General features: G+C 48.4%; 1 protein-coding gene across 1 annotated transcript; it reads left to right on the top strand.

The window, feature by feature from the left end:
• The first annotated feature begins 226 nt into the window (after positions 1–226).
• POLR1E (RNA polymerase I subunit E) lies at positions 227–18,604 on the top strand. Its single transcript, XM_086629311.1, has 12 exons — positions 227–287; positions 420–523; positions 2,722–2,798; positions 5,485–5,570; positions 7,058–7,113; positions 7,508–7,652; positions 9,493–9,600; positions 10,082–10,178; positions 10,962–11,095; positions 12,110–12,191; positions 13,836–13,967; positions 16,891–18,604. Exons 1-12 carry the CDS (start codon positions 227–229, stop codon positions 17,048–17,050), a joined length of 1,242 nt encoding a protein of 413 aa, XP_086485437.1. The 3' UTR covers positions 17,051–18,604.
• Positions 18,605–24,661: the final 6,057 nt, after the last annotated feature.

Genomic DNA, 24,661 nt, shown 5'->3' with positions numbered 1-24,661 from the left:
CTCCGCCGGCGGGGCTCGGCCCCGGGCCTCGGGGCCGCTGGAGCGGCGCGGCCGGCGGAGGAGGAGCGGGCCCGGCGGCGGCAGTGAGCCGCTCCCGCCGTTGACGCTGGTGCTGGCATCCCCCGGGCGCCGGTGCCTGGCATAGAGCTGCTGGGGAGGCGGGCGGGCGGGGCTGCCCGCCGCGGGAGGGACCTCCCCCCGGCACCGCCCCTGGCTGCCGGGTGCCATGGCCGCCGCCACCTGGCGCTACCGCGGGAACCCCGAGACGGAGCAGCCGGCGGTGCTGGGTGAGGTGGGGGAAGGGGCGGGCGTCGGGCCGAGCTGCGGGGCGCCGCGCCGCGGGGCGGGCGGGGGTGCGAGGCGGAGGCGGAGGCGGAGGGCGCTGCCCGGGCTCACGGCCTCTCCCCGCCGCCTTGCAGTGCAGTTCTCCAACGGCAGGCTGCGGCGCTCCGACTCCGTGCGGTTCACCGTCTACCGAAACAAGGACACGGCCCATCCCCGCAAGAAGCACCGGACTATCCTGGTAAGGGCTCGCCCCGGAGGCGCACGCCTGCGGCCGCTACTCGTGTGGGCAGCGTCGGCGGCTCCGGGGAGGGCGGCCGCGGGAGCCCGGGGCGGCACGTGCCCCGAAGCGGGCCGCGGCGTCGGGTGCCGCTGTGGCTCCATCCACCCGCCCGCGCCTGTGGCGGGGCTCGCCGTGTAACGGGGCGCGCCGCTGTGTCCCGGGAAGCCGCCGGGAACGGCGCGCTGGGCGGCTGCAGCGCTGCCGCCTCCGCGGCAGATCGGGGGCGGCCGAGGAGGCGCGAGTCGTGCCCGCCCCGGCTGGTGGTGACGGGTTTTCACTCCTTCGTGCCCTTACGGCTGTGGCGATGGCTGCTCCCGCAAGTAGGAGCTGAAAAGCTCGGTGGGACCCGCAGACCCTGTGGTCCCGTCTCAGGGAGCCTGCTCTTCCTCTCCCGGCTCTTGCCTGCCGCCGTGCTCCAGCTGCACCCGTTACCGTGCAGGCAGCGAAGCACGGAAGGTCTGCGTGCAGCTTTACTTTGCAGCAAACTAAAAAAAAAGAAAAATAATCAGAGTTTAGCCCCAGTCCGTGTGAGAGAGAACCGTTTTCCAAATTTCACAAAATCTCTGGGATTTCAGAGGGACTTCTGCTTCTTACGTAGGCTATACAGTGGAGGTGGGCGTGATGAGGGGTGGCTGAACAGGGAAGCGCTCAACCTTCAGGGAAGCCCTGCGCAGGGGTGGGCAGGGGGAGAGCCGTCCCAATACCCCGTAGAGCGCTGTGTGCTGGCGAGCCAGGCTCCCTGCCGAAGCCGCACACGCTTCTGTGGAGACCCACGAAGTGTCCGCGGAGCCCGGAGAAGCAGGTGTGGGTCCTGCAGCCCTGCTGAATCTTGGGGCATGGTGGTTTCTGTGGAGCATTTCTGGATCAGACTGTGCTGTCTCAGGCTTGGTGTTGCAGGTTGACTCTCGGGACAAAAAGAAACCTGACTAACGCAATATGGGACATTTTGGTTGATAATATTGGGAGTGACGTGTGAGACTTAGTAACCTTTCCATCAGAACTGAATATGTGCTTATTTCAAAAATTTTGATGGGTACATGGTTGTGCATTCTTGGGCAAAGGTTGAGTTACTGAGGGGTGTGTGTGTGTGTTCATGATTTGTTTTAATAACCTAAAGGGAAATAATGTTTGAAAATCAAAAGCTATTACTTAACAGCTAGTCAGGTCGATTTGATCACAAAATCTGTTATATTCTGTGTACACAGTAAACATAGTGAATTCTTTACCAAAGTTGCTTTTCTCGTTAAATTACATTATAAGGAGATTTCTGTTTTTTCCAGTGAAGAAGAACCAAGCTTAAAGACAGAATTATGCTTTCTGCTGCTATTGTTAAGTTTTACATCTGCTTATGTGCATGATTCACTCCAGGAATAAATTACTTTTCAGCCAAGATCCTGAGGGGAAATATATGACAGTATAGTAGAGATACAAACATTTCAAAATACGTTTAGGTGGTTCAGCCATTCTTGGTAGTGCTAACTCTGTTTTTAGTCAGTGAATTGCAGTCACTTGACAGTAATGAAGCTTTAAATGCATCATTGAAAATTATATTTTCAGCCTAATTCCTCTAGCTTGTTGTGATGGCTGTGCCCAATGTGTGCCTTCGACCCAGGCTGAAACCTGTAAGGTTTATCCTGCCTGGAAGCTTAGAGAAGCTTTGAGAAACTGTGTTAAGGACCCTAAACCATTGGAAATAGTGTCTTAAATTGACTGACAGAGAGGCCTGATTGCTCTTCACTAGTGACTTTGTCAGTAAACCCAGTTTCTTTCACAAACTGTTGCTTCTGGATTAAAGTGCGGTGGTTGACTCAGTGAGGCAATTTATCTGCAGTGCCACCCAAGTTTGCTACACTGATAAACTCTAAATTATGATTTGTGTGATTTCTTTGCAATGATTCCTCATCTTCTGGCCCAGTGAAAGCTGAGGTGGAACTACATATCATGAGTGGTTTCAGCTTCAAGAAATGTTGTCTGTCTTTCAAAGATTTTGACCTGATGCGAAATGTACCCAAAATGGGCAAAGTAGAGTTTGCCTACGCATGACTAGTGTCCGATGCCTGGGAATGTAGAGCTTTGCGGCAGCAGGGAAGATAAAGTGGATGCAGAGAAGGTTTTTCCACAGCCCTGTATTCAAGTAACTTTTCTTTGTTTTTCAGGTCTCGGAAACTGAAAGGCTTTCATATGTGGGGAATAACTTCGGCAGCGGAGTTATGAAATGTAACTCCCTATGCAGGTATGGGTTGTTGACAAATGGGGGCAGGAATGTGGAGGTGGAAGTAGAGGAATTGCTCAGGTACAAAGTTCCTCCTTAGCCTGACTTAAAGCTGCCTCAGAAGTTCCCACTGAGGCTGTGATTTGAATCAAGAGGATTTTGCCAGGAAACTCCAGCACCTGGCCACTGCATTGTTTGTGCATGTTACATCCCTTTGGAAGTTGTGATGTTACATGCAGATAGAGTGTATTTGAAAAGGTCTTGAGAGGGTAAGCGAGGAGATGATTTGATGTAGCTGAAACCGGAATAACAGCTTTGTTATTAAGAAACTAAGATTAAGAAATTGCCAAGATCATCTTCTGCTGCCCAGGAAACCCCTGGCTCATTAATCACCATTTAACTTCAGAGCCGTGGCACAATGCTGCTATGTGAACTAATAAGCTCTCTGTGCCACACGCTGTGAGAAGAAGTGTCAGTGAAATCACCTGCCTTTACATGTCGTGGTTTAAGAATGTGACCTTTGTAGCATTGAGGCAGATCCCACTGGCCTCCTAGGAAGTATTCTGTATGCGAGATCTTTGTTGCTCTCTAAAAAGAGAACCACCAAATGGATGGAGAACCAATGTGAAATAATCTCGCCTTATTATAACCGAAGGTGTTTCTTTTCTCTTTTGATGCATAGTGCTGCTCCTACTATCCTACACAATGCTGAAATGTACGTAATGTACGTGTCCAGCTCTTGGTACCGAGAGCTCTGCTCTGTAGGTCTGCTCCAGCTGTCCTGCGTGGTTTGCTTACATGGCTCATCTCTCCTCTAGTTGGATTGCACTGACCTGATCGTGTCTGACTAGTTAAAGTACAGGTTGGGTTGAGGGAATGAAGAGCAAACTGAGTTGTGTAAAACTGTTAGGAAGAGGAGGTGCTTTCAGATATTAGTGCCCTGCTGGTCCTATGTTCTGAACGAGACTTGGCATTAGGAAGCGTTGCTTTATAGAGAGAGTGGTCAAACTCTGGAACAGGCTTCTTAGAGAGGAGGTCGATGCCCGTGCCTGTCAGTGCTGAAGAGGCACTTCGACAATGCCCTCAATAATTTGCTTTAACTTTTGGTCAGCCCTAAATCGGTCAGGCAGTTGAACTAGATGATTACTGTAGGTCCCTTACAGCTGAAATACTTTATTCTATTCTATAATTCTGTAAAAGGAGCTGGTTTCACCTCTGCAAATAGTCCATCAAAACATGCTAATACTAATCTTCATTCTTCTGAGAAGTGAAACCATCAGAGCTGGACTTTCAGATATAAAAGCCTTCGTTTTAAGATGCTGTAGCTGAAAAAAAGGCACCAAGGGGCTTTTTCTTCTTGAGTTTGGAGAGATAAATTTAGTTTAATCAATATATATGATACAGATATCAATGCAGTAGTATTTCTAGGCAGACCGACCACTCTGAACACTTCACATCGCTGATTAAGAAATGGTTTTAGTGGCTTATGTGGTTCTTGCCTGCACTTCTGGAGATCCCGAGCTATGGAAGCTAACAAGGCAGGCTAACTGCTGATACATGTTCAGCTTCAAGTATTAGCTTTGCATTAGGTGGGCGCATGCCTCAGGATCTCCAGAGATGCACGCAAGAATCAATTAAGTCATTTCTGCTTTTCGTTCAAGTTTTCCCAGCCCATCCTTCTGTCCCTTTCCTCCCACATCTGCTTCAGCTGCATGCATGGTGAGTTCCTCTGGTGGATCCGTTCTTGTAGCTCTTGGCAGCTGTCAGCCTAAAACTGCGCTCACAACTGCTGATGTCGGTATAACAGTGGGCACAAACCACCTCTGAGCAAACAGTTCAGTTTGTTCGGAGTGGAAAGTCGACCACTCTGCCAAACCTCTGGGCTTTCTGGGACAGCAGGAACTGCCCAGAGTGCCTTTCTGGCCAGTGGGGTGCTGTGATTCCCACTGTAGTCAGGCAGCATCTCTGAGTGCAGTTGCATAGATAATATTGCTCCCACTGCAACAAGCAGCCTGTTTCGTCTTCAGAAAGTCTGTCCTGTGTTTTAGGAAGACACGTTATGGGGCAGAGGAAGTTCAGGCACCAGTCAGAAGGGATCACATGGAATGAACTCTTCTGGCTGACTAAGAAACTGATGCACTAAAGCTTCAGCCGAGGGTGACAAACAGCCTGTTCGTGACATGATGAGGAGCAGCACAACCATTTGGGCTCACCTTTCTGAAATGTGGGATGAAAAGGGATTTACCTAAGAGAAATTATCCTATTTTAGAGATGGCAATGTCACACTTCTGAGAAGCTCTCAGGACTTAAAGTGGCTTGTACTAAGCAGAGAACTGGCCAAAGGGAACTGCACAGAAGTACTGAGAAACCAAAGGTCCTGATACATCAAAAAAGACAAAATAGCAACTAGCACTCTGGCACCTAGACTTTGTGCATTTTGGAGCTAATTTAGTTGTGTTAAGACTTCTACATTTACTTAGAGCAACAAGTCTGTATTTTGGTATGTTTGAGTATATACGTATATAATGCATGCCTTAGAGGTACCTTGTTCTATTGTGACGTTCTGAATGTGCTTGGAAAACTTGTATTTGCAAGGCAAAAAGAACTGGCAGGGGATGTGGAATACACATGGCTCTGCATCATGTATTTTAAAATGTTGCTTCCACTGGACTGTCTCTCACTAATCACTTGCCCCTGTTCTTCCCAGGCATTTTGTTGGTGTGTTAGACAAGGACTCTGGGCAAATGGAAGTCTATAATGCTGAAATATTCAACATGCAGCCCTTGTTGTCAGGTAGGAAGATCCTGTGTTTAACCACAGCACCAGAGTCACAGCATGCTAGGCCTGGGCATGCATTCAGCTATTAACTCCTTGGTTGCTGACAGCAGTGCTCTCTGTTGTCTCCCTGGCTGCTTGCTCTTCCTCATTTCTGCCTTATTCCCTTGGCAGGGAGGAAGGACGATACATTACACTCTTCTTCTCAGGCACTGCATGATGTGAAAAAACAGTGTCCTGGTTTTGGCTGGGACACAGATTTCTTTCTAGCAGCTAGAATTGCTCTGTATTTTGTATTTAGTATGGGATTTGTTATAAGAAGAATGAATAACTGCACTGATGTTTCTAGTTGACACTGAGACATCAAGGACTTTTCAGCTTCCCATGTTTTTGCCAGTGTGCAGAAGCACAACAGGCTCGGGGGGACCATAGCTGGGGCAAAGGGTCTACTTTGGTAGTCCAAACTACCCTTAAGAGTTGAACTTAGACTTAGGATTGACTGGTAAGTTCGCCAGTGGAGCATTCCATATCATGCAACATCATGCACAGTATATAGATGAGGGTTGACCAGGGAGTTTGGAATTCTCTTCTGTGGGTCTCTTGGAGTTCTCTCTCTCTCTCTCTCCCCCCTCCCTTTTCGAGCCTCTCACTTGTCTGGGATTGCAGTGTTGGGACTTACTGTGTCAGGGTCGCGTGCTGGGATGGGGCAGGTGTTGGTCACCGGGTGGTGAGCAGTTGTACTGTGCATCACTTGTTTGTATGTTTGTATGTATTATTATATTTATAATAATATGTATTCATATACTATTGTATTTTTTATTTTTTTTATTGTTACTGTTATTGTTGTCATTATTATTAAATTCATCTTATCTCAACCACGAGTCTCCTTCCCTTTTCCCCTTTAATTCTCTTCCTGTTCGCCATGGCTGAGGGAGGGTGAGTGAGCAGCTGCATGGCATTTAGTTGCCAGCCAGAGAAAGAAGGAAGTAGGGTGAAATTTAGGCTGGAGTTTAAGCAGAGAGCATTACAGGTGGGAGGATGGAAATGCTGCAGTCAGTAACAAATTGTCACTGTTCAGAATAAGTTCAGCCTTGTCTAGGCATGCTCTGCTGAGGGAAGCAGGAAATTGTTGGGTCAAGGGACTGGAAAGCAAAGCAGCTTTTCTTCAGCAGAACTGCGTTTTGTTACTGAACCCAGGACGATAATCCAAAGAATACGGTCTTTTGGGAGCTTATTTTTGTTCGGTGCAGCAGGACCTGGGTATAGCTGTAATCCATGAGTTACGCTCATAGGCTGTATAGCAAAACTTGGCCTGCTTTTCCGTTTTTGTTTTGGGTGCATACTCTTATATTCAGTGTGTTCTTTAATTGACAAAGTCCTGTGGAGGAGATCTTGAAGTGCCGTGCCAAGTCTTTGAGTAATAAATCAGAGTGAAAGTGATACCGAATATGTGTGTTGTCCTGGCTGCTGCAAGCCAAGCATACTAACTTTTGTTCTTTTTGTAGATAACTTAATACCTGATGACACGAAGGATTATCAGAATAAATCCTACAGGGAGAAGGTAAAGTTGAAACCCCATGTCAAATTCTGCTGTGATTATCCAGCTGACAGTGGCAGATGATACTTGTCTGAGACTGATGTTTGGTTTACTGCAGGGTAAACCTGTGCAAGTTCAGCACTCTCTCTGTGCCCTGGAGATCTATGAGACAGTATGTTACTAGTGCCTAACTTGACAGTATTTTCATAATTATTTCAGACTTGAATACTGTGCCAGTTACTTCTTGCCCCCTTGCAGATCAGTGCTTATCATAGGGTTGGGTTGTGCCAGTGAAAATATTTGAAGTTTTCCTAGAGAATGTGAGTGTGGAACAAGTGGTGATTAGCTGAGTTTTCCTCTTAGATGCAAAATGTCTTCAGTTCAGCAGCGTGTTTTAATTTGCCTCTCTCTTGTACAGATGGATTTGTGCATTGAGGCCTTTGGTACCAGCAAGCAGAAGCGAGCTCTGAACTCTCGGCGAATGAACGCAGTGGGCAATGATATTCTGAATACTGCTGTGACAAAAGCAGCAGCAAACATTATAGATGCAAAGGGAGTAACAGGTAAGAATGTTGTCTCAGGATTTTATGAAGGCAATCAGAAGTGCCCTTTTCTGTCTGTTCCTTGCTGAGTATGATAGGAAGAAGACGACATTTTTTTCTAGTGACCAAGGAAGCAGCTGGCTTAATAGCTGAGAAGGGCACGTGTGGAGGAATTCACAGATCTTTCTGGTGGAAAAGGAATTGCTTCCTTTTGGTCCTGCTAGACTTAGTGTGGGAGTTGGCTGAAGTCCCTGTGGTATCGATGTCCATCCCTGCCCATTCTTGGGAGCTCTTCTGGGAGTCCCTGGATGTTGGGGATAAAGGCAGTACATTGACCTGGTCTGAAGTGAGATGCTGAACGTTCATTAAGGTGAACTGTACCCTGGCTTCACAGTGGAATGTCTATGGAAGATGGTCCATGACCTAAACCGGGTCACAGCCTCATCAGTGCTGTTGTGATCCAGGCTGATGGACCTAAATCTGTTCTGCTATGGAGGAGCCTGCAGGAAAGAGGTGTCTGCTGTGGCCTTAGTTATTGTCACTACTCAGGGAAAGTTCACTCTCCAAAGCATCACAATGAGGTGGTGTTTCAAGGAGAGTTGATAACCCTGCTGCTGAATGCTGGTGAGACTGCGTCCGTATTGGGTTATCCAGCCTGTGCCACCTACCTACATGCCTGCCCTCATCAAGAAGGTGGTGGAGAAATGCCAGAGGAGTCAAGGCAGGGCAACAAGAACAGGCAGGATCCTGGAGCACACAACTGACAAGGGAGCTGGTCTTGGTTAGTCTGAGAAAGAGGAGGCTAAGGGGGACCTAACAGCAGCCCACAGCTGCCTGAAGAACAGAGAGAGCCAAACCCTTCTCAGCAGTGCCAACAAGGGTCAAGAGCACAAGTTGCAGTGGTCCCTGGACCCTGAGAAGTCCGTGTGGGAGACTTGCCTTGGAGGGTGGTGCAGCTCTGGAATAGGTCACAGAGCAGTGCGGAGTCACCATCCTTGGGGTTTTCTAACCTTCGGCGGGACAAAACCAGGGCTGTTCTGATCTAGAGCTATGACAGTTTTACTCTGAGCAGGAGGTTGGACAGGAGACCTCCAGAGCCCCTTTCCACCAGCACTACTGGGATTCTGAGTTTCATTGGCTATGAATGGGAAAGAGAGAACCCGTCAACTCTCATCCGTTGTGTTCCAGGATGGATATTGACTGTGCTCTCAAAGCCACCTTGTGCCAAATGAATGTTCAGTGGAACCCAGGCTGCCAAAACCGTATTCTGCCCACCCTGCAGGCAAGAGGCAGCAGCAACCTGTTTGTCTTGGTGCAGTTCTTTCGGAGATTTTTTTTTTTTTTTCCTAGTCTGAAGTGTCTTTTCTAGATTTTAAGGAGCAGCAAGTTCTTGGTAGAAGTGATGACACTGATCTAAAACCCAGCATGCTCAGTGTATAGCAGGTGCTATGTATATATATATCTATCTATCTATCTATATATATATATATATCTATCTCAGAAGCTTTCAGCCTTTCTGTGCCTACGGAAATGCTTTCTGCACAGTCAGCACCTACATATACATATATGTATATATACATATGTACATACATATGTACATACATATGTATATATACATATATACTACATATAGTGGTGACAAAACAAAACAGGGAAGAGCTGTAGCCTTTTCCTTACTACTGTCTCTAATGAGATAAACTGAACTGGAGTTTAAAACTCCAGCTGTGATTAAACTGTTGTTGATCCAAGAACCACTATTAAGTAGACTATGTTTAAAGGAAGGATTTGAGTTGTGGTCATGCTCTCTCTGTTTTTGTTTGCATGGTCCAAATATTTTCTTCTTTCCTGCTTCCCTCCAAAGGTTTGATCCAGGATGTGGCCCAAGATGACGTACAGAACATCTCCGTCTTCCTCCCACCGTGTAATGAAGATGCTGACAAACCAGAAAATGTTTACAAGTTTGAGGACAGTATCTTTTCTGTGGCAAAGTGGTCCCCCACACCTGTAAGCCTTGATGTTAGTGGTCTGGCACATAGAAGAGAGTGCTTCTAGGCGTGTGAATGAGCCAAGCCTTCTCCATTCGCAAGCCAAAGGATGAGAGCAGGGACATGCTGTGTTGAGATTTTTTTTGGCCTGCAGGTCTCATATCCTGCCTCTTTCCTACAGAGAGCAGGGTGCTGTGCCTCCCTGTTGGCAGCAGTTTGGCTGTGAATAGTAATGAGGTCAGCCACACAGGAGAAATGACTTGTGGTCAAGTCCTTTAGAGACCTTTGCCATTGGCCAGCTTCCTAGTCTTGTCGTTATGTTCTGCCTATTTAGAATTTCCTTCCCTCCTTCCCGGCCCCAACACCTCTTAAAGCAAGAGTGGGTAGAGCTTACCTCTCTGCGGGCTGTTCAGACCAGAAGGGAGAGCAAAGGCACTCTTGTTCTTTTCTTTAACATCCTCCCAGTTCTGTCCTCAGCAGAGTATGAAGCGTTGCGGGTTCCAGCAGCAGTCTTTGTTAACATCACTCCAGAAGAAATCACCAAGAAGACAGAAGATAAAAGGTAATGCTGCTGCAAACAGCTTTGTAATAGTCAAGCTGGGCCCTGTGAAACTAGTTTTCAATGGGGCAGGATGGCTACTGCTGCCAGCTCTGCAATACTCAGATACTCAGGCTGATCTTCTCAGTGCAGAGGGAGGACATTTGATCCAAGCACGGTGTGGCAGCACCTAACTTGGGGAAGGTGTGGTGCAGTTTCACAGGTGAGGAAGTTGTGTGCGTAGCAGCATGGCTGTCCCTTGGGGAACCAATTGCACAGGAAGAGAGTGGAGAAATCCAAAGTGGGGTCTGAAGGCAAGTATGTAGAAGGGGGACCACAGAGCTGTTCTGAGCATGGTATGGTGGCTAGGCACTGTCCAAGCTGAGTACTGACTTGCTGTGGATGTTGCTGTGACTCTGCAAGCTGACATGGGCATACACTTAGAGCTGTTAAGCCCCCTTGTGCTGAGGGGCTGAAGTGAGCAGGAAAAGCACAAACTGCACCTTACTCTCTGTCCTTCCTTTCTGCCTGTGCCAAAGTAGAAGTGTGTGCACCACGTTCAGAGCCTGCAGTTTCTGCAGTGCAAGTACCTTCTTAGTAGCTGCACACTGAAAGGGGCTGGCTGAACATGGTGGTCATTGACAGGAAAGTGTCCTCATAAAGCAGCTTTCTGGGCTGTCCTTTATAGATGTCCAGGGAACTCTTCTCAGACAGCTGAGCATTGGAGTTACAGGAGTGTCCCATCCTCCTCATGATGTAAACTGGTTCCTCTTTATTTGAGGCTCATCTTTCTCCTCTCTCCTTCAGCCATTGCTCCTTTGTTTTAGAGGAGCTGAAGTTCCTGCCTGCTGATGAGAAGAGCAGAGATCACAAAGCCCGATGCCTCTGGTTCCTAGACACCCTTATTAAGTTCAGCTACCTGAAAGTGATCAAGAAAAAGCGTAAGACAATTTTCAGCTCCTTCACTTTTAATCACCTGCTGAGACTTGGTCTGAAATTACTTCAGTAGCAAACAGTTAACGCTGCCCAGCATGAGCTGTGTGATCAAACGGCTGCAGCAGTTGCTTTCAGCCTGTTTCATGCTGAGGCTGAAGATCTCCATCTTGTTGAGGGTTGTTAGATCTGCATCTGCTGGAGGATGTATGTCTGTCTATTCTTTTTCAGTCTCTTTCAGCTCTCTCCCTCATCCAGCCTACATATTCCAGGTGCAAGAGGCGTACAGTGCACAATACATCCTTTGTATCTCTTTTTGTGCTTTGAGAATCAAGAATGTTTTTATCATCCTTTGCTTTATAGCTCAATGCGTGGATCACAGTGAGGATACCTCTGTTGTTTTCGTGATCTTGTGTTTAATATGGCAGGAACTGCTGTTCTCAAAAGCACTGCACAAAATATTTTGGTTGAGATTTTCAGGACTTGCTGTCTTCCATAGAACTTGTGTATCTGAGCCTCCTTGTCAATGCTGAAAATGTCATCATTAGCATTTTCAATGGCAGGAGGGTGGTGGAGGAGGAAATGGTAAGCCAAGCTGCATTGCTGGAGGCTCAGGAGTCCCCCTGTAGGACTTAGCCAAGGAGCATGTGGAAATGAGTAGTCTTGGTGGTGAAGAGAATTTGTTAGTGTGGTTTCAATTTTAATAATACTTTGTGACAGGACTGTCTATTAAAAGGCAGTAATCTATTAAAGAAATATATGCATAGGTGCATGTGTATGCATTTTAGATTGTGTTGTACTCAAGTGGGAGATCCCATTTGTAAAGAAGCTAAAAGCTGTTAGGAGTCTTTCTGACCTGAAAAATGATGGCACCTAGAAATCAAGTGCCCAGGTTCTCCATGTTCCTTGGAAGAGGCAGTAAGTGCCCTGGTAGTAAATGTGCTATTGTGATGGCTGGAGATTGGCAGTAGAACGAAGAGTACGTGTTTCTCATTCCATTGGAAAATCTCTTTCTGTCCTAGATCCAATGGGTCCTGAATGCCCAAATGTTATTAGCAGGAAACTCATGAAGAATTTCACTTCACTGACCTACAACAATGGCAGGTAAGGAACAATGTTTGCTCTGATGTTCTTGAGGCAGAGATGCAGCAGAGTTCAGCTTGAAAAGAACGTCCCGCCAAAATGGAAGATAGCAGTAGCTTCTTTTGCTTCACAGCCCCAGCCCTGTAGAACACTGGGTCGTGGCTGATGATAGTCCATTTTAGACAGTCCAGGTCTAAAATGTGACTGGGAGAAGCGGAGCCATGTGTGCAAAAGCAGGCCTGCACCTGTGGATTTAGCTAGCGTGACTGCGTAGGGTGCCCAGCCATCTGCCTGACGACTTCTGGATGCAGGATGGCAGGAAGGATACTTGCTTTGCAGCTGACTCTGGGCTGTGCAGCTAAACAGGCAACTGTCCATATGTACATTCTCACTGTGAACCGAGGCAGCTGACCAGCTGATGGATGCGTCAGCTCTTTCACCATTCCAGAGTGGGTCAGGACAGAGCTAGTGTAATGACTAAATAATGGTAGTGGGGGTTTTTGTGGTTGGTTGTTTTTGGTTTTGTTCGGGTAGTTCCATTGGCGTAACAAGGGTGCCTTTACATGAACCCAGACCTGACTTGACTTATTTGGATTCTCCATTGAAACCTACACAGGCAAAAACTGCATAAATATTTGCACTAGTTAACTTGCTCTGGGCTGACATCCATACCATTGCACTCATATGTATGCACGCTGAGGAGTTCTGCCTAAGCTTTGCCCAGGCATTGTCCTGCCTGCCAGCAGTGACAAAGTTTGATGTAGTAAGATAGAATCTGGTCCTGCCATGAAGATCAGGCAGGAGAAGCCGCCAGTCCCATAACTGGAGCAGAGGCTGGGAAGCTCCTGCGATGTCATCCTTTCCAGCAGTGTCCGAGAGCCGCTTGTGTGGTGCTAAGTGCTGTCTCACTGCAGGGAGGACATCAGGCAGCTGTTGGAGGCTGCCTTTGACCAGGTGGCCCTTGGTTGCAGCCTTAAGAAGGATGCCACTTAGAACTAGGCAGTTACAAATCTGGATAAACGTTTTCAGCAATCCTGTTGAGTGAAAGCACCAAAGTACAGGCAAGAGTGAATAGCATCCTCCCTCTTGCCACAGTGCCTTCCCCACACTCAGAGAGCCAACAGCCTCTCTCCTTAGAAAGGGCATAATGTCTATGCTCAGCTATCGCACAGCTGTGCTGCCGCTTTTGGTCTGACATGAGCAGAGAATTTGAGTCCAGATGGGCCAGCATTTGTCTGAAGGTGATAAACAGTCAAATGCTCTTAGAGGATTGCCAGCCAGGGATCTGCTTTTTGTGGACTGGGTATTTGACGTGCCATTAGAAGTTGCACTGAACGCCCTGTGAATAGCTTCCATTTGCTTTCCTCTTGCAAGGGACCAGCCTCCCAAAGAGGCTGAAGTGCCATTAGTTGGTGTTTTTGTTGAGGCTGCATAGTGATTAAACAACCCCAGGGACCTGCACTTCTGAACAGAAACAGGGGCATATGAGGAGGACAAAGCCTGTCAGGCACCTGTGATCGGAGGTCTCTGTTGCTTTGAGCTTTTGGTGTCTAGGAAGGTTAGTCATGTCTAACTGGGCCTCCAGTTCTGTCTGTATCTCATGGGGGTTGTGTTTTGAGTTCACTGATGCTCCACATCTCATGTGTTTTTCCTCTTGCCATGCAGTGTCCAGAATTTAATCTCTGCATCAATGAAGGCTAAAATCACAGCATATGTTATTGCACTGGCTCTGCATATTAACAACTTCCAAACAGACCTCACCATCCTGCAGAATGACATGAAGCTCCAAGAAAGCAGGTGAGTCATCATGTTTGTTCATACCTGCTGAGATAGGCTGTGATCCTACTGCAACGAGCCCCTGGGGAGAGAGCTCTGGAGTCTCTCTGGCACCTGGGTAGTACAGTGATACCTGCTGGTGAGTCCCTTTTGCTGTAACTGGACTCGTGTTTTCCAACTGTGTTGAAGCTTTGTTTTGAAGCCCTGATGCTCCTAAAGGAGAGTGGTTATACCTCTCAAACTTTGAAAGGGTGCTTGTTGCAAAGAGGTCCCCAGGTTCATCAGGAGGCTCTTCAGTGATTCTGCAGAGAAGGAAACTGAGGCAGGCAGCACCAAAACGGGCAGCTGGGGCAGATTCCAGGACAAGACCTATCCACTGCCACCCAGCCCATTCTTGCCTCATAAATCACATCACTCTTCACCATCCTGTCCTCTGTGCCCCCTCTTCCTGCAGATCGCCAGTCCCTGTCAGATGCCAGTCTGGGTATAGTGCAGGTTTGCAGCTGACTGCAACAGGAAAACTAGAAACAGGGATATTTTTTCTTTTCCCCCTCACGATTGCACTGTGAGCATCTAGTTGGTGTTTACATAGAGGAATCTCAGGCCTCTGAAATCTCCCCGCTCTGGGCTTGGCACTTTGGAGATTGTTTTTGTTTCTGAAATACTGATGGACTTGGGGATGTTTCAGCAAAGCATCACAGGGAGAGGTTGAATGCAGAGCTGCTGAGTGTAGCGTATGAGAAAAGGATTTGCCAAATCAGGGTTAGTGAAGGTGAATGGGTAGAAAACAGCTTGCAGAATAAGCTTCAAGGCAAATGACCCTTGCTGTGTTAGCTTTTAGGGCAGTTGCTCCCTAGACTTGAACTTTCCGTGGAAGAGTACGTTCCATGCACCCACTGTTGGCTGCAGGACCTGCCTGTCCCAGCAGGTGTCAGCCGGAGGCTGCTGCCAACTGCTCCGGCTCTGGGGTGCTCCACTGCGGTTTGTGCAGTCCCTCTGGCACCCGCAGACTACATCAGGAACTGAGTGGAGTGGCTCAGACAGCCCACGGTGCTTCCTAGGAAGTCTCCCAACAAGCAGACATCTGCGCAGCGGGCAGCTTGTTAAGTCTGCCTGGGAAGGGGTCAGGTGGCCCCATTAGTGACTGTTCAGCCAGTCAGTACTGTCTCTCTCCCATTCTGTCCTGTTCTGCGGTGATGGTGACGCCAAGAACACGTGCTTCCTAGGTCAGTCACATTGATCTTTCTCAGCAGCATTGTGTTAGAGGTTGTGCAGCCAGGTAGGCACTGCAGAGGGACACATACTGTTTGCTGCAAGGGAGAAAAACATTGTGGACTATCCTGAGGTTTCTGGCTGAGGGATGTAATGTAATGTCCTGTAATAACTGGAAGTTACGTAAGTCCTTAGTCACCTCGTGGTTTTGCAAGCTCCCTAGTCAGCCTTCATCCAATGACTTCTGATTTTGCCCCAATTATACTCTTTATTCTATGATGGGTAGTAGTGGGCTTAACAGCAGTGTTTGCTGCTGATTTCTAGCTATTTTTTTCTTTCCTTTTTTTTTTTTTTTTTCTTTTTGGAACTAAGCATTTTAAGGAATCCATGTTGTTTTCACAGTTGATGCCCTGGTTTTGTTCTTAACTGCTGTACTGGAGCTGGGAGCACAAGGCATAGGATGCTGTTGAGAAGAGGGTGGAGGAGGCTGGGACCTGTTGGAAAAATTGAGGCGCTCTGAGCCATCTGATAGGATGATCCTTGCTTGGAGTAGGAGGTTTGACTGAGTCATAGAATCACAGAATCATAGAATGGTTAGGGTTGGAAGGGACCTCAAAGATCATCTAGTTCCAACCCCCCTGCCATGGGCAGGGAAACCCTCCACTACACCAGGTTGCCCAAAGCCTCATCCAACCTGGCCTTGAACACCTCCAGGCATGGGGCATCCACAGCTTCTCTGGGCAACCTGTTCCAGTGCATCACCACCCTCTGAGTGAAAAATTTCTTCCTTAGATCTGATCGAAATCTCCCCTCTTTCAGTTTAAATCCATTGCCCCTTGTCCTGTCACTCCATACCCTTGTAAAAAGTCCCTCTCCAGCTTTCCTGTAGGTCCCCTTTAAGTACTGGTAGACTGCTATAAGATCACCCCGGAGCCTTCTCTTCTCCAGGCTGAACAGCCCCAACTCTCTCAGCTTGTTTTTCATGGCAGAGGTTCTCCAGCCCTCAGATGATCTTCGTGGCCCTCCTCTGGACTGAATCTGTTTGTATTTCAAAGATAATAAAGTCAGCTGGGAGGATTCTGAGACTCGTGTGTTCTCAGGACCCCAGCTGAGGCCAGGACACCCATTTCTCTGCTAGCTTCCGTCTGGTTGTGCTTTGTTCTCTCTGTTTGACAGGCCTCCAGGTGTGTTCCGGCTTGTGCCTTCTTGCCCAAGCTTTTTGCACCTCACATCTCAGCCAAACCCCTCTTCTTACAGCTAAGGATGCTGAATTTTAGTGGCTAAGAGGAGATGTTCTTGCTGTACTGAGTTCCATTCATGGTACCACACATGGGAGACGAGTGCACTGGGAAGCAACCATGGGCTGCTAGCAGCAGTAGCAGCTGAACACCAATGATGCCTGTTCTCTTCATAGGGAAGTGGACAGTAGCATTATTTTTTTTCTCAAGTCATCTGGCCATTGAGTAAGGCAGCGTGGGTTTACAGTGCTCTCTGAGGTGTTGGTGCACAGTTCAGTAGCATTGTAGCTTCCCTGGGAAGGCTCTACCGCGTAGTCATTGAATAATTCCAGCTTCTGTCTCCATGGTATCCTTGAGATGCAGAGAATGCACCCTGCTCACTGGTGCCTCCAGACTTCTCCTCTGAGGCAAAAGGCTGTTGATCTTTTGTGCTGTGTTATGGTACAGAAGACCTGTGTGCCCCACTAACACAGCATCTCTCTGGTGTTTTTCAGGATGATGGACATCGCAAAGGCTATGCGGTTGAAGGTCTCCAAGGCAAAGGGGCTGCCTGGACTTGAGAATGATGAGAACCACAAGCTGGGCACTCTGTCTCTTCCCTTGCCTGTGCAGAAGGCATCAGGGAACCAACGGAAGCGCAAGAAAATGAACTAAAACGTCTGAGCAGGGGCGAAACAGTTCCTTTCTCAGCTGCTGTTCTGTGCACAGAGCATCATGGGGATACTTTTGCCTGTTGCATTTGGCTGTCTAGCATCAGCATGTGACTTCTGAAACCCCGTCTTGAGGCTGGGCTGGAACAGATGTTCACCTCATTAAACTGCTGCTTTTTTCTATTGATGTAGAAAAAGCTATAACAAAACACGTCTTTATTCTTGTCTGTATGAGGGGAGAAAGAATGTAGGTCGTGCTGGAGCAAGAGAACACGGTTTGAAACTGAAGATCCTCCGCTGAGTGCTGTCTCGTTGGTTCTGGCAGTGACCTGTCGGCTCGTGGCCCATTTTACCCCTTTTTCACAGATGCAGAGTAGAAAGCGTAGAAAGGGGCAGACTAAGCAAAGCATCGCTTACACACAAGTCTGGCTCTGTGTGTGTTTGCTTCTCTAGAGATTCAGTGTTGTTCCTCTGTGTTGGAAAAGTGCAAAGGTGCAACACAGGCAAAATATTTCTGCCACTTTCCCTATCCTGGCTTCTTGCCTGGAGCAGGGAGAATTCTGCTGACTCAAGAGCTGGTGTCCTCTTCAGAAAGGGTTTTTAGTTTAAATCCACAGCTGTGGATTCCCAGTCCTTTGGGAGAGAGACTTCTGGGCTAGTTTCGCTGCATTTGTAAGGCTGCTGGACTGTAAGCCTTACGGCAGGTGTATACTAAGCAAGGTTGTAGGAGTCTGGGGCTTGTGAAAATCTGAGGATCACCTCCAAGAGAAAAAGCTTATGTGAAACAGGAGGAGCATGGGATGTCAAGAGCAGTCTTCTCTTTGAGGTGTCTTTGCTTCAGGCAGTAATTTGTGTTTAGTACATCCGTATCCCAAGGGTAACTCCTTACATGCCTTAATGACCCACTATTCACAGCTCTCATTAGAAGTGACACAAACATCCAGTTTTCTGGGTAGAGGATAATTCGTGTCATGGGAATTACAGGCTACAGATAATCAATAGAAATGTTTTTGTCACAGAATGGTTCGTGAAACTCCGCAACCTCCCTGGGCAACCTGTGCCAGTCCTCGGTCACCCTCCCAATAAAAAAGTGTTTCCTGATGTTCAGGGGGAGTCTCCTGTGTTTCAGTGTGTGCCCATGGCCTCCGGTTCTTTCGCTGGGCACCACTGGAAAGAGCCTGCCTTGTCTTCTTGGCACACTCCCTTCAACTGTTTGTAGACACAGATGAGAGCCCTGTGAGCCTTCCTGAGTGGTCCAAGCCTTTCCTCCTAGGAGAGATGCTTCAGTCCTGTCATTGGACTCTGCAGTCTGTCCATGTCTCTCTTGTACCGGGGAGCCCAGAACAGGACACAGCACTCCTCACCAGTGCTGAGCAGAGGGGAAGGATCACCTCCCTCGATGTGCTGGAGATGGTCCTAATGCCAGTCAGGACACCATTCGCCTCTGCTGCAAGGGCATGTTTCTGGTTCATGAATACATGCAGTATTCACCAGGACCTGCAGGTCCCTTTCTGCCAAGTTGCTTTCCAGCTGGACAGCCCCCAGCATCTCCTGGTGCATGGGGTCCTCCCAGGTGCAGGACTCTGCACTTCCCCGTGTTGAACTTTGGAAGCTTCTGACTTACTGAGGCCTTTTTGTTGGCTCTTCAGTAGAGTGAATTTGCTCAGGGAGTTGATCGGGCTGAAAGCACTTTGTGGGTTTTTTTAATTCTCATTAGGATCCAGTCTTCTGCCTATCAGAGCTAGCAGCTCTGACTTAGACTGCTAAGATATAAAAGAGATAGATATAAAATTAGTTTATCTTATCCTCTTCATCCAATTCTAGCTCATTGTTGCTGTGTTTCAGATGGTTGATGTGGGCAGGAGAAGGGGAGCAGACATGGATCACCCTGACAATGCCATGGGGTTTTAGATGAAAAGTTATGTGCTGTTGCAAAGCTGCTTGTGTGCCAAGGCGAGCAGAGAAGTAGAAGGCAGAAGCAGTTGCCTGACCAGCTGAGCAAGAAGTGATGCTCTTTTCCATGATTTAGAGCCACTTGCAACAGCGATGAGGATGTTGATAGCCTCCCTTGACATTACTGCTGTGTGCAGCAGAGCCTGTTCTGACTGCCTCCGAGAGCAGCACCATTGATTCGGGGAAAATGAGTGCTAATTTAGTCCGAATGGGAGAATGAGTCATCTGCAAAGTGTCTCACTATGAGCTGCTGCACTTTGGAAACCAGCTATTTGCCTTCCCAATAGCACAGCAGAGTTCTTTGCTGTATGGAAGGAAGTACCAAGGCAGGGATGTGGCAGTGGGGGAAGGGAGATGCCCCGCAGCGCTGCACAGCCCCCACTGAAACAGGCAGGGCAGGTCTGCAGGCAGGTCCTGCAGAGCAGACTCTTACCGGATATGAACCACATCGAGAGGAAGGTAGCCTAGAGGGAATCAGAGCCCCCAGTGGAGTACTCTCATCCCTGTCCACATCGTGGAGAGGGGAGTGTGAGTAGATGGGCTGATCCCTGGGAGGCAACAGGAAAGGTCGAAAGGAGAAGCCCAGTAGTGGTGGGGAAAGATACTTTGCTGGAAATAAGGAGAGGTTTTCTAACTCTGCTCGACTTTCCAGGGTCACCTTACTTGAGAGCACATCCTGGACAGGACAGGCTGGGAGAAAGGCTGTGCACTTCTCTCCCGAGGCCTGTGTGCAGGCTGCCCTGTGGGAGAGTGATGGGCATGGCAGCTGCAGGGGAGAGAGGGATAGCCCTCAGTGCCAGCCAGACAGGCTGGCGGGAGCAGGAGGGCCACAGCCGCAGCTTTCCTTGGACTGCCACCGAATGGCTCTGAGCCCGTGCTGCAGAAACACCGTGCCTGCTCACAGGCTGCTGCTCTGCAAGCGTGTGCTGTAGCCAGGCAGCAGCATCATGCGTGAGCCAGGACAGAAGGAGAGGAGTCAGGACTATGACGGGTTGCATTATCATCTGTGTCTGAGTGGGACCATGTTCCCGTGGGAGCCGGGAGGATCCCGCGGCTGCCTGGTTTGAAGCTCTCCCCACTGCTCCTCTGCCACCACCCCAAGATGACTCCAGTACTTCACTAGCGTACAGATGGCATTATAGTCCTCTCGATAAGGTGTCTGGCCACCAGATAAAAGGCTCTGTGAAATGGGCTGGGCACAGGCTCTTACTCTCACACCCAGGGCTCTGTAGGACATTGTTGGGTTGGAGTCAGCTTCTCTTGGCAACGTTGCCCTATTGTCTCACGACTGATTTCTATACAGACAGCAGGAGGCGGACACTCAGCTTTCCCCAGTGCTGCTTTTCTGGAAATGCTGAGCTCTAATTAACTTGCAAGCAGACGAATGCACTCTTTGAGCAAAGCAAAACGCAAGGTCTGTGCTGTGACAAGAAGTGGTTGTGCAGGTCGTGTGTGTGCACTAGCTTTGCACAAAGTTCAGGTGGTGAAAAAGCCAGCGGAGCTCCAGATTGTGCCCTCAGCAAGTTGCTGGGTCGGGTGGCTGGGGGCTATTACCCACTGTGTCACAAAAAGCACCTGAATTGGGGGTTTGCCTAAGTGCAGCAGCACCCCGTGCTGCTTCCGTTTTGCTCTATAACCTATCCACTGTAATATGAGAACATGAGAACATTTTGTGAATTCCAGAGAAAATTGATTAATGAATGCCCACTGAATTCTCTCCATACAAGGAGAGAATACTACTTTCTGACTTCGTGTGTGAAAGTCCTAACTGTACTGACCAGTCAGGGTCTCAAGTATGTTTGACGTAAAATTGGAAGATTAATTGGGAAAGCTAACTTTGTTTTTGCTTGTCTTGTAAAGATGAAGTCAGTATAGAATCATAGAATGGCATAAGCTGGAAGGGACCTCAGAGATCATCTAATCCAACCTCCCTGTCATGGGCAGGGACGCCTCTCAACTAGACCAGGCTACTCAAGGCTCCATCCAACCTGGCCTTGAACACCTCCAGGGAGGGGGTATCCACAACTTCTCTGGGAAATTTATTCCAAAGTCTTACCACCCTCGTACTAAAGAATTTCTTCCTAAGATCTAATCTAAATCTGTTCTCCTTCAACTTAAACCCATTCCCCCTTGTCCTATCAGTGGACACTCTTGTAAAAAGTCCCTCCCCAGCCTTCCTGTAGGTTCCCTTCAGGTATTGGAAGGCAGCTATTAGGTCTCCCCAAAGTCTTCTCTTTTCAAGGCTGATCAATCCCAGCTCCTGCAACCTGTCCTCGTAGCAGAGGTGCTCCAGCCCCTGGATCATCTTTGTGGCCCTCCTCTGAACACGCTCCAACAAATCTATGTCTCTCTTATGGTGGGGACACCAGAACTGGACGCAGTATTCGAGGTGGGGTCTCACAAGAGCAGAGTAAAGGGGGAGAATCACCTCTCTTGACCTGCTGACCATGCTTCTCTTGATACATCCCAGGATGTGGTTGGCCTTCTGGGCTGCATGAGTGCACTGCTGGCTCATATTGAGCTTCTCATCTATGAACATTCCAATTTTTCCATAGTGATTGATGGCACAAATATTAACATTTGAAGACAATATTTGAACTTTGTACTTCCAGCTCAACCTGTTGAAAGTTTAAGGATACTTGATCACGTGACCTCTTCCAGGTCTTTCTTCATATATTGACATTAACTGCATGCTCATACTCTGCTGTGTGAAGTGAGTTAACCTATATATATTTTGTGAACGATTTTCTGTATGCCTGCTTGACAGCCTGTGGATCCTCCATGGGGCATTTTGCTGGCCTGAAGTGCAAAAAGCACAGAATGAAAAGGACATTAAAGCTATTGTAAAGATCCCATATCTTAGTGGGTTTTGTTTGTTTGGGTTTTCTGGGGTCTGGCTGATGGGATTCAGAAGCCTCTGGGAAGTGCTGGAGCACGCTGCCCAAGAAAGTGGTTGAGTCACCATCCCTGGAGGTGTTTAAAAGGTGTTTAAAGCTGTGGTGCTTAGGGACATGGTTTAGTGGTTGACTTGGCAGCATTAAGTTAACAGACTTGATGGTCTTCAAGGCCTCTTCCAACCTAAATGACTCCATGATTCTAAGTGCCGGCACAGAGAGATGTTCTCTTAAACCCCATAGTTCAGGCCACTGCAGGCAGTCCCAGACGTTACACGTTCCCCATCTTGTTTTTGAGGTTCTCAGCATTGGCTCAGAACTATGTGCACGTTCAGCCCACTCCAGCTTCTGTGTGCCAGTAACCACCACTGTGAACAGTCTGAGCCTCTGCTCTATTGCAACTGTGCTATTTACAGCACAGGCATTTTCAGAGTAGTACTGAATATTTCCAGGTGCTTCTGCAGGCATACCAACCTTCTGGCTACTTCCAGTGTAAACACACTGCTATGATCTTTCTGTCTGTGCCAGCAGCCTGGCTCTGTCCTGACTCATGTATGATACCCATGGAACTTTAAACATAATCGTGTGTAAATACGCTTCAGTCATTAATCTGCAGCTCTATCATGCACGACATTCACAAAGCTGAGGATGGAACTTTGTACAAACTCCAGCAAGGATGGAACTTTGCAGCAATCAAGGATGCTTGTAGAGCATTTGAGAACGGCAGCAGTAGGTGCGTCCTGAAGTGAACTTCGCCTCAGAATGAGTAGGGGAACACGTACCCAAATGATCACCTGAGACACCCATGCGTGTGTAGTATAGTGTTGCAAGGCCAGCATTATGCAAATGTAGTAGATAGGTGGGATTTAGTGTGATGTATGTACCCTGCAAGCAAGATTAGCAAATATCAGCATTTAAATATGTTTTCTCTTCAATTTTGCACTCAGTTTGGGAACTTGCCCCCGAGTGTCCAATTCTGCACACTATTGAGTAAAGCATCCTTCCTAAATGTAGTCTCTTTGTCTGCATTTTGGGAGTTAGATTAAAATGATAACATGTACGGCCCACCCTTCCTCTCTCAGCTCTCCCATCTCCAAAGCTTCCTCAAGGTCACATTCCCCACCCCAGCCATCAAGGCTGTGGATCTGTGCCTTTGTACATGAGACAGGCAATACGGCAGAGACAGCTACACGGTGTCTGGGACTTCAGGTTCCTGCCCTGCAGCATGAATTTGGGTTCTCTCATCCTTCCCCCACACCCATCCCTGCTACCAAACTGTGCGTTTGTTCCTCTCGCTGCTTCCCCAGGGACTCATACAGCCACATTGTGTATTGGCATCTCTCCCACTACCACTGCCAGCTTCTTCTATGCTTGACACTACCCCTGCTCCAGGACCATCTGTCAAGGAAACCAGCCCTCTTATCAGCTGTAGGGTGGGTCTCAGCTAGGAGCTACAAGCCTTCCTTCCCCGGAAGTTTGTCTCCTCCCAGGTGGCACCGCCACAGCAGGGATTGCCCTGCAATGCCCCAGAGGGTCCCATCGTCCTGTTTATCTCACTACTCTAGCTCAACCATGCTTATCCTAAGGGAACCCCATGTTCAGATCCCCTTGTGCGGTGCGCGTGTGTCTCCCCGCTCTGCCCAGGGAACAACAACCAGCAGTTTGTTCTTCGGATTTGCTGGTCTCCAAAGGCTCGTGCTGGGTCAGCTTTGCCTTCACCTTGCAGCAAAGTGCACCTTTGACCAACTCACTGACCATACAGCACCAAAATAAACCGGGCGGTCTTTTAATGGTAAAAGGGTTTTTTTTGGTGGTGGTTTAAGACAACACTGTCCTGTACACCCAGAAGTAATGTGTATGTATAGCTACGGACGGGGATTTGCCAACTTACAATGCTGTTGCTTACCTCTGGTTTTAAAGCTACTCCTGAGCGTATGAAACCCTTCAGGCTTTGGCACAGGCGGTGTGCTGGCCAAACGCTTGTCCCTGCCAGGCGGGCAGGGCTGCATGTTACGGCCTTGCAGTGCAACAAATCCCTCTCAAGAGGGTCACCCCAAAAGCCACTCTGGAAAACTTTTCTCAGTTTGGAAAGCAACTCAGTTACTAAAATGTAGACAACTTTTAAAATCTAGCATTTTAATTGTGGCAGACAGTTCTGAAATGATAGAAAATAATACTCCTTTACAAAAAAGAAAAACAAAAAAAAGTGGACTGGATCTTCTTCCAGCATCAGTCTGCAGAGAAGCAGCAGAGGATATCAGACTGTGCAACACAGCTACACCAGCTTGTACCAGAGAAGCCTGTCTGGAAGGCTTCTTATGGGAAGAGACAAGACTGACAGCTCCAGGAGGCGGATGGCAAGGCAGAAACCACCAGCCAGTCCTGCCAGGTTATGGCATGTCAGCTTCCATCTCCCCGCAGCCCCGGGGAACGGCGGAGAAGCCCAGCAACACCCTCCTGCCCAGCTCCTCCCAGTCCTGGGAAAGCTCAGTCCTACAGGCTGGGGGACACCCGCCTTCTTCCAAGCACCCCACAGACAGGGTCTGTCACTGCCAGGGGCTGCAGGGGAACAGCATTCCAGGACTGCACAAGGTTTGTTACAGGATGACCAGGGGAGGAACCAAATGTGGGGAAACACAGGGATCAATGCAGTCTGGGGAGAACCAAGATGGGAAAACAGAGGGGTAAGGGGATAAAAAGTGGCCCATTGTGCATAAACAGGTGGCTGGTGGCCAAGTGCAAATGCTGGTCTGTGGCTGATGAGCACA

Source organism: Tauraco erythrolophus, chromosome Z (genome assembly GCF_009769465.1).
Source record: "Tauraco erythrolophus isolate bTauEry1 chromosome Z, bTauEry1.pri, whole genome shotgun sequence".
NCBI lineage: Eukaryota > Metazoa > Chordata > Aves > Musophagiformes > Musophagidae > Tauraco > Tauraco erythrolophus.
This window is presented reverse-complemented; position numbering and strand designations above follow the sequence as displayed.

What these genes read in the sequence shown, in the direction of transcription:
- POLR1E (XM_086629311.1), top strand. Translation starts at nt 227, where the DNA reads ATGGCCGCCGCCACCTGGCGCTACCGCGGGAACCCCGAGACGGAGCAG. An exon ending in CATGCAGCCCTTGTTGTCAG is followed by an intron (nt 5,571 to 7,057) that starts GTAGGAAGATCC and finishes TTCTTTTTGTAG; the next exon opens with ATAACTTAATACCTGATGAC. An exon ending in CTGACCTACAACAATGGCAG is followed by an intron (nt 12,192 to 13,835) that starts GTAAGGAACAAT and finishes CTTGCCATGCAG; the next exon opens with TGTCCAGAATTTAATCTCTG.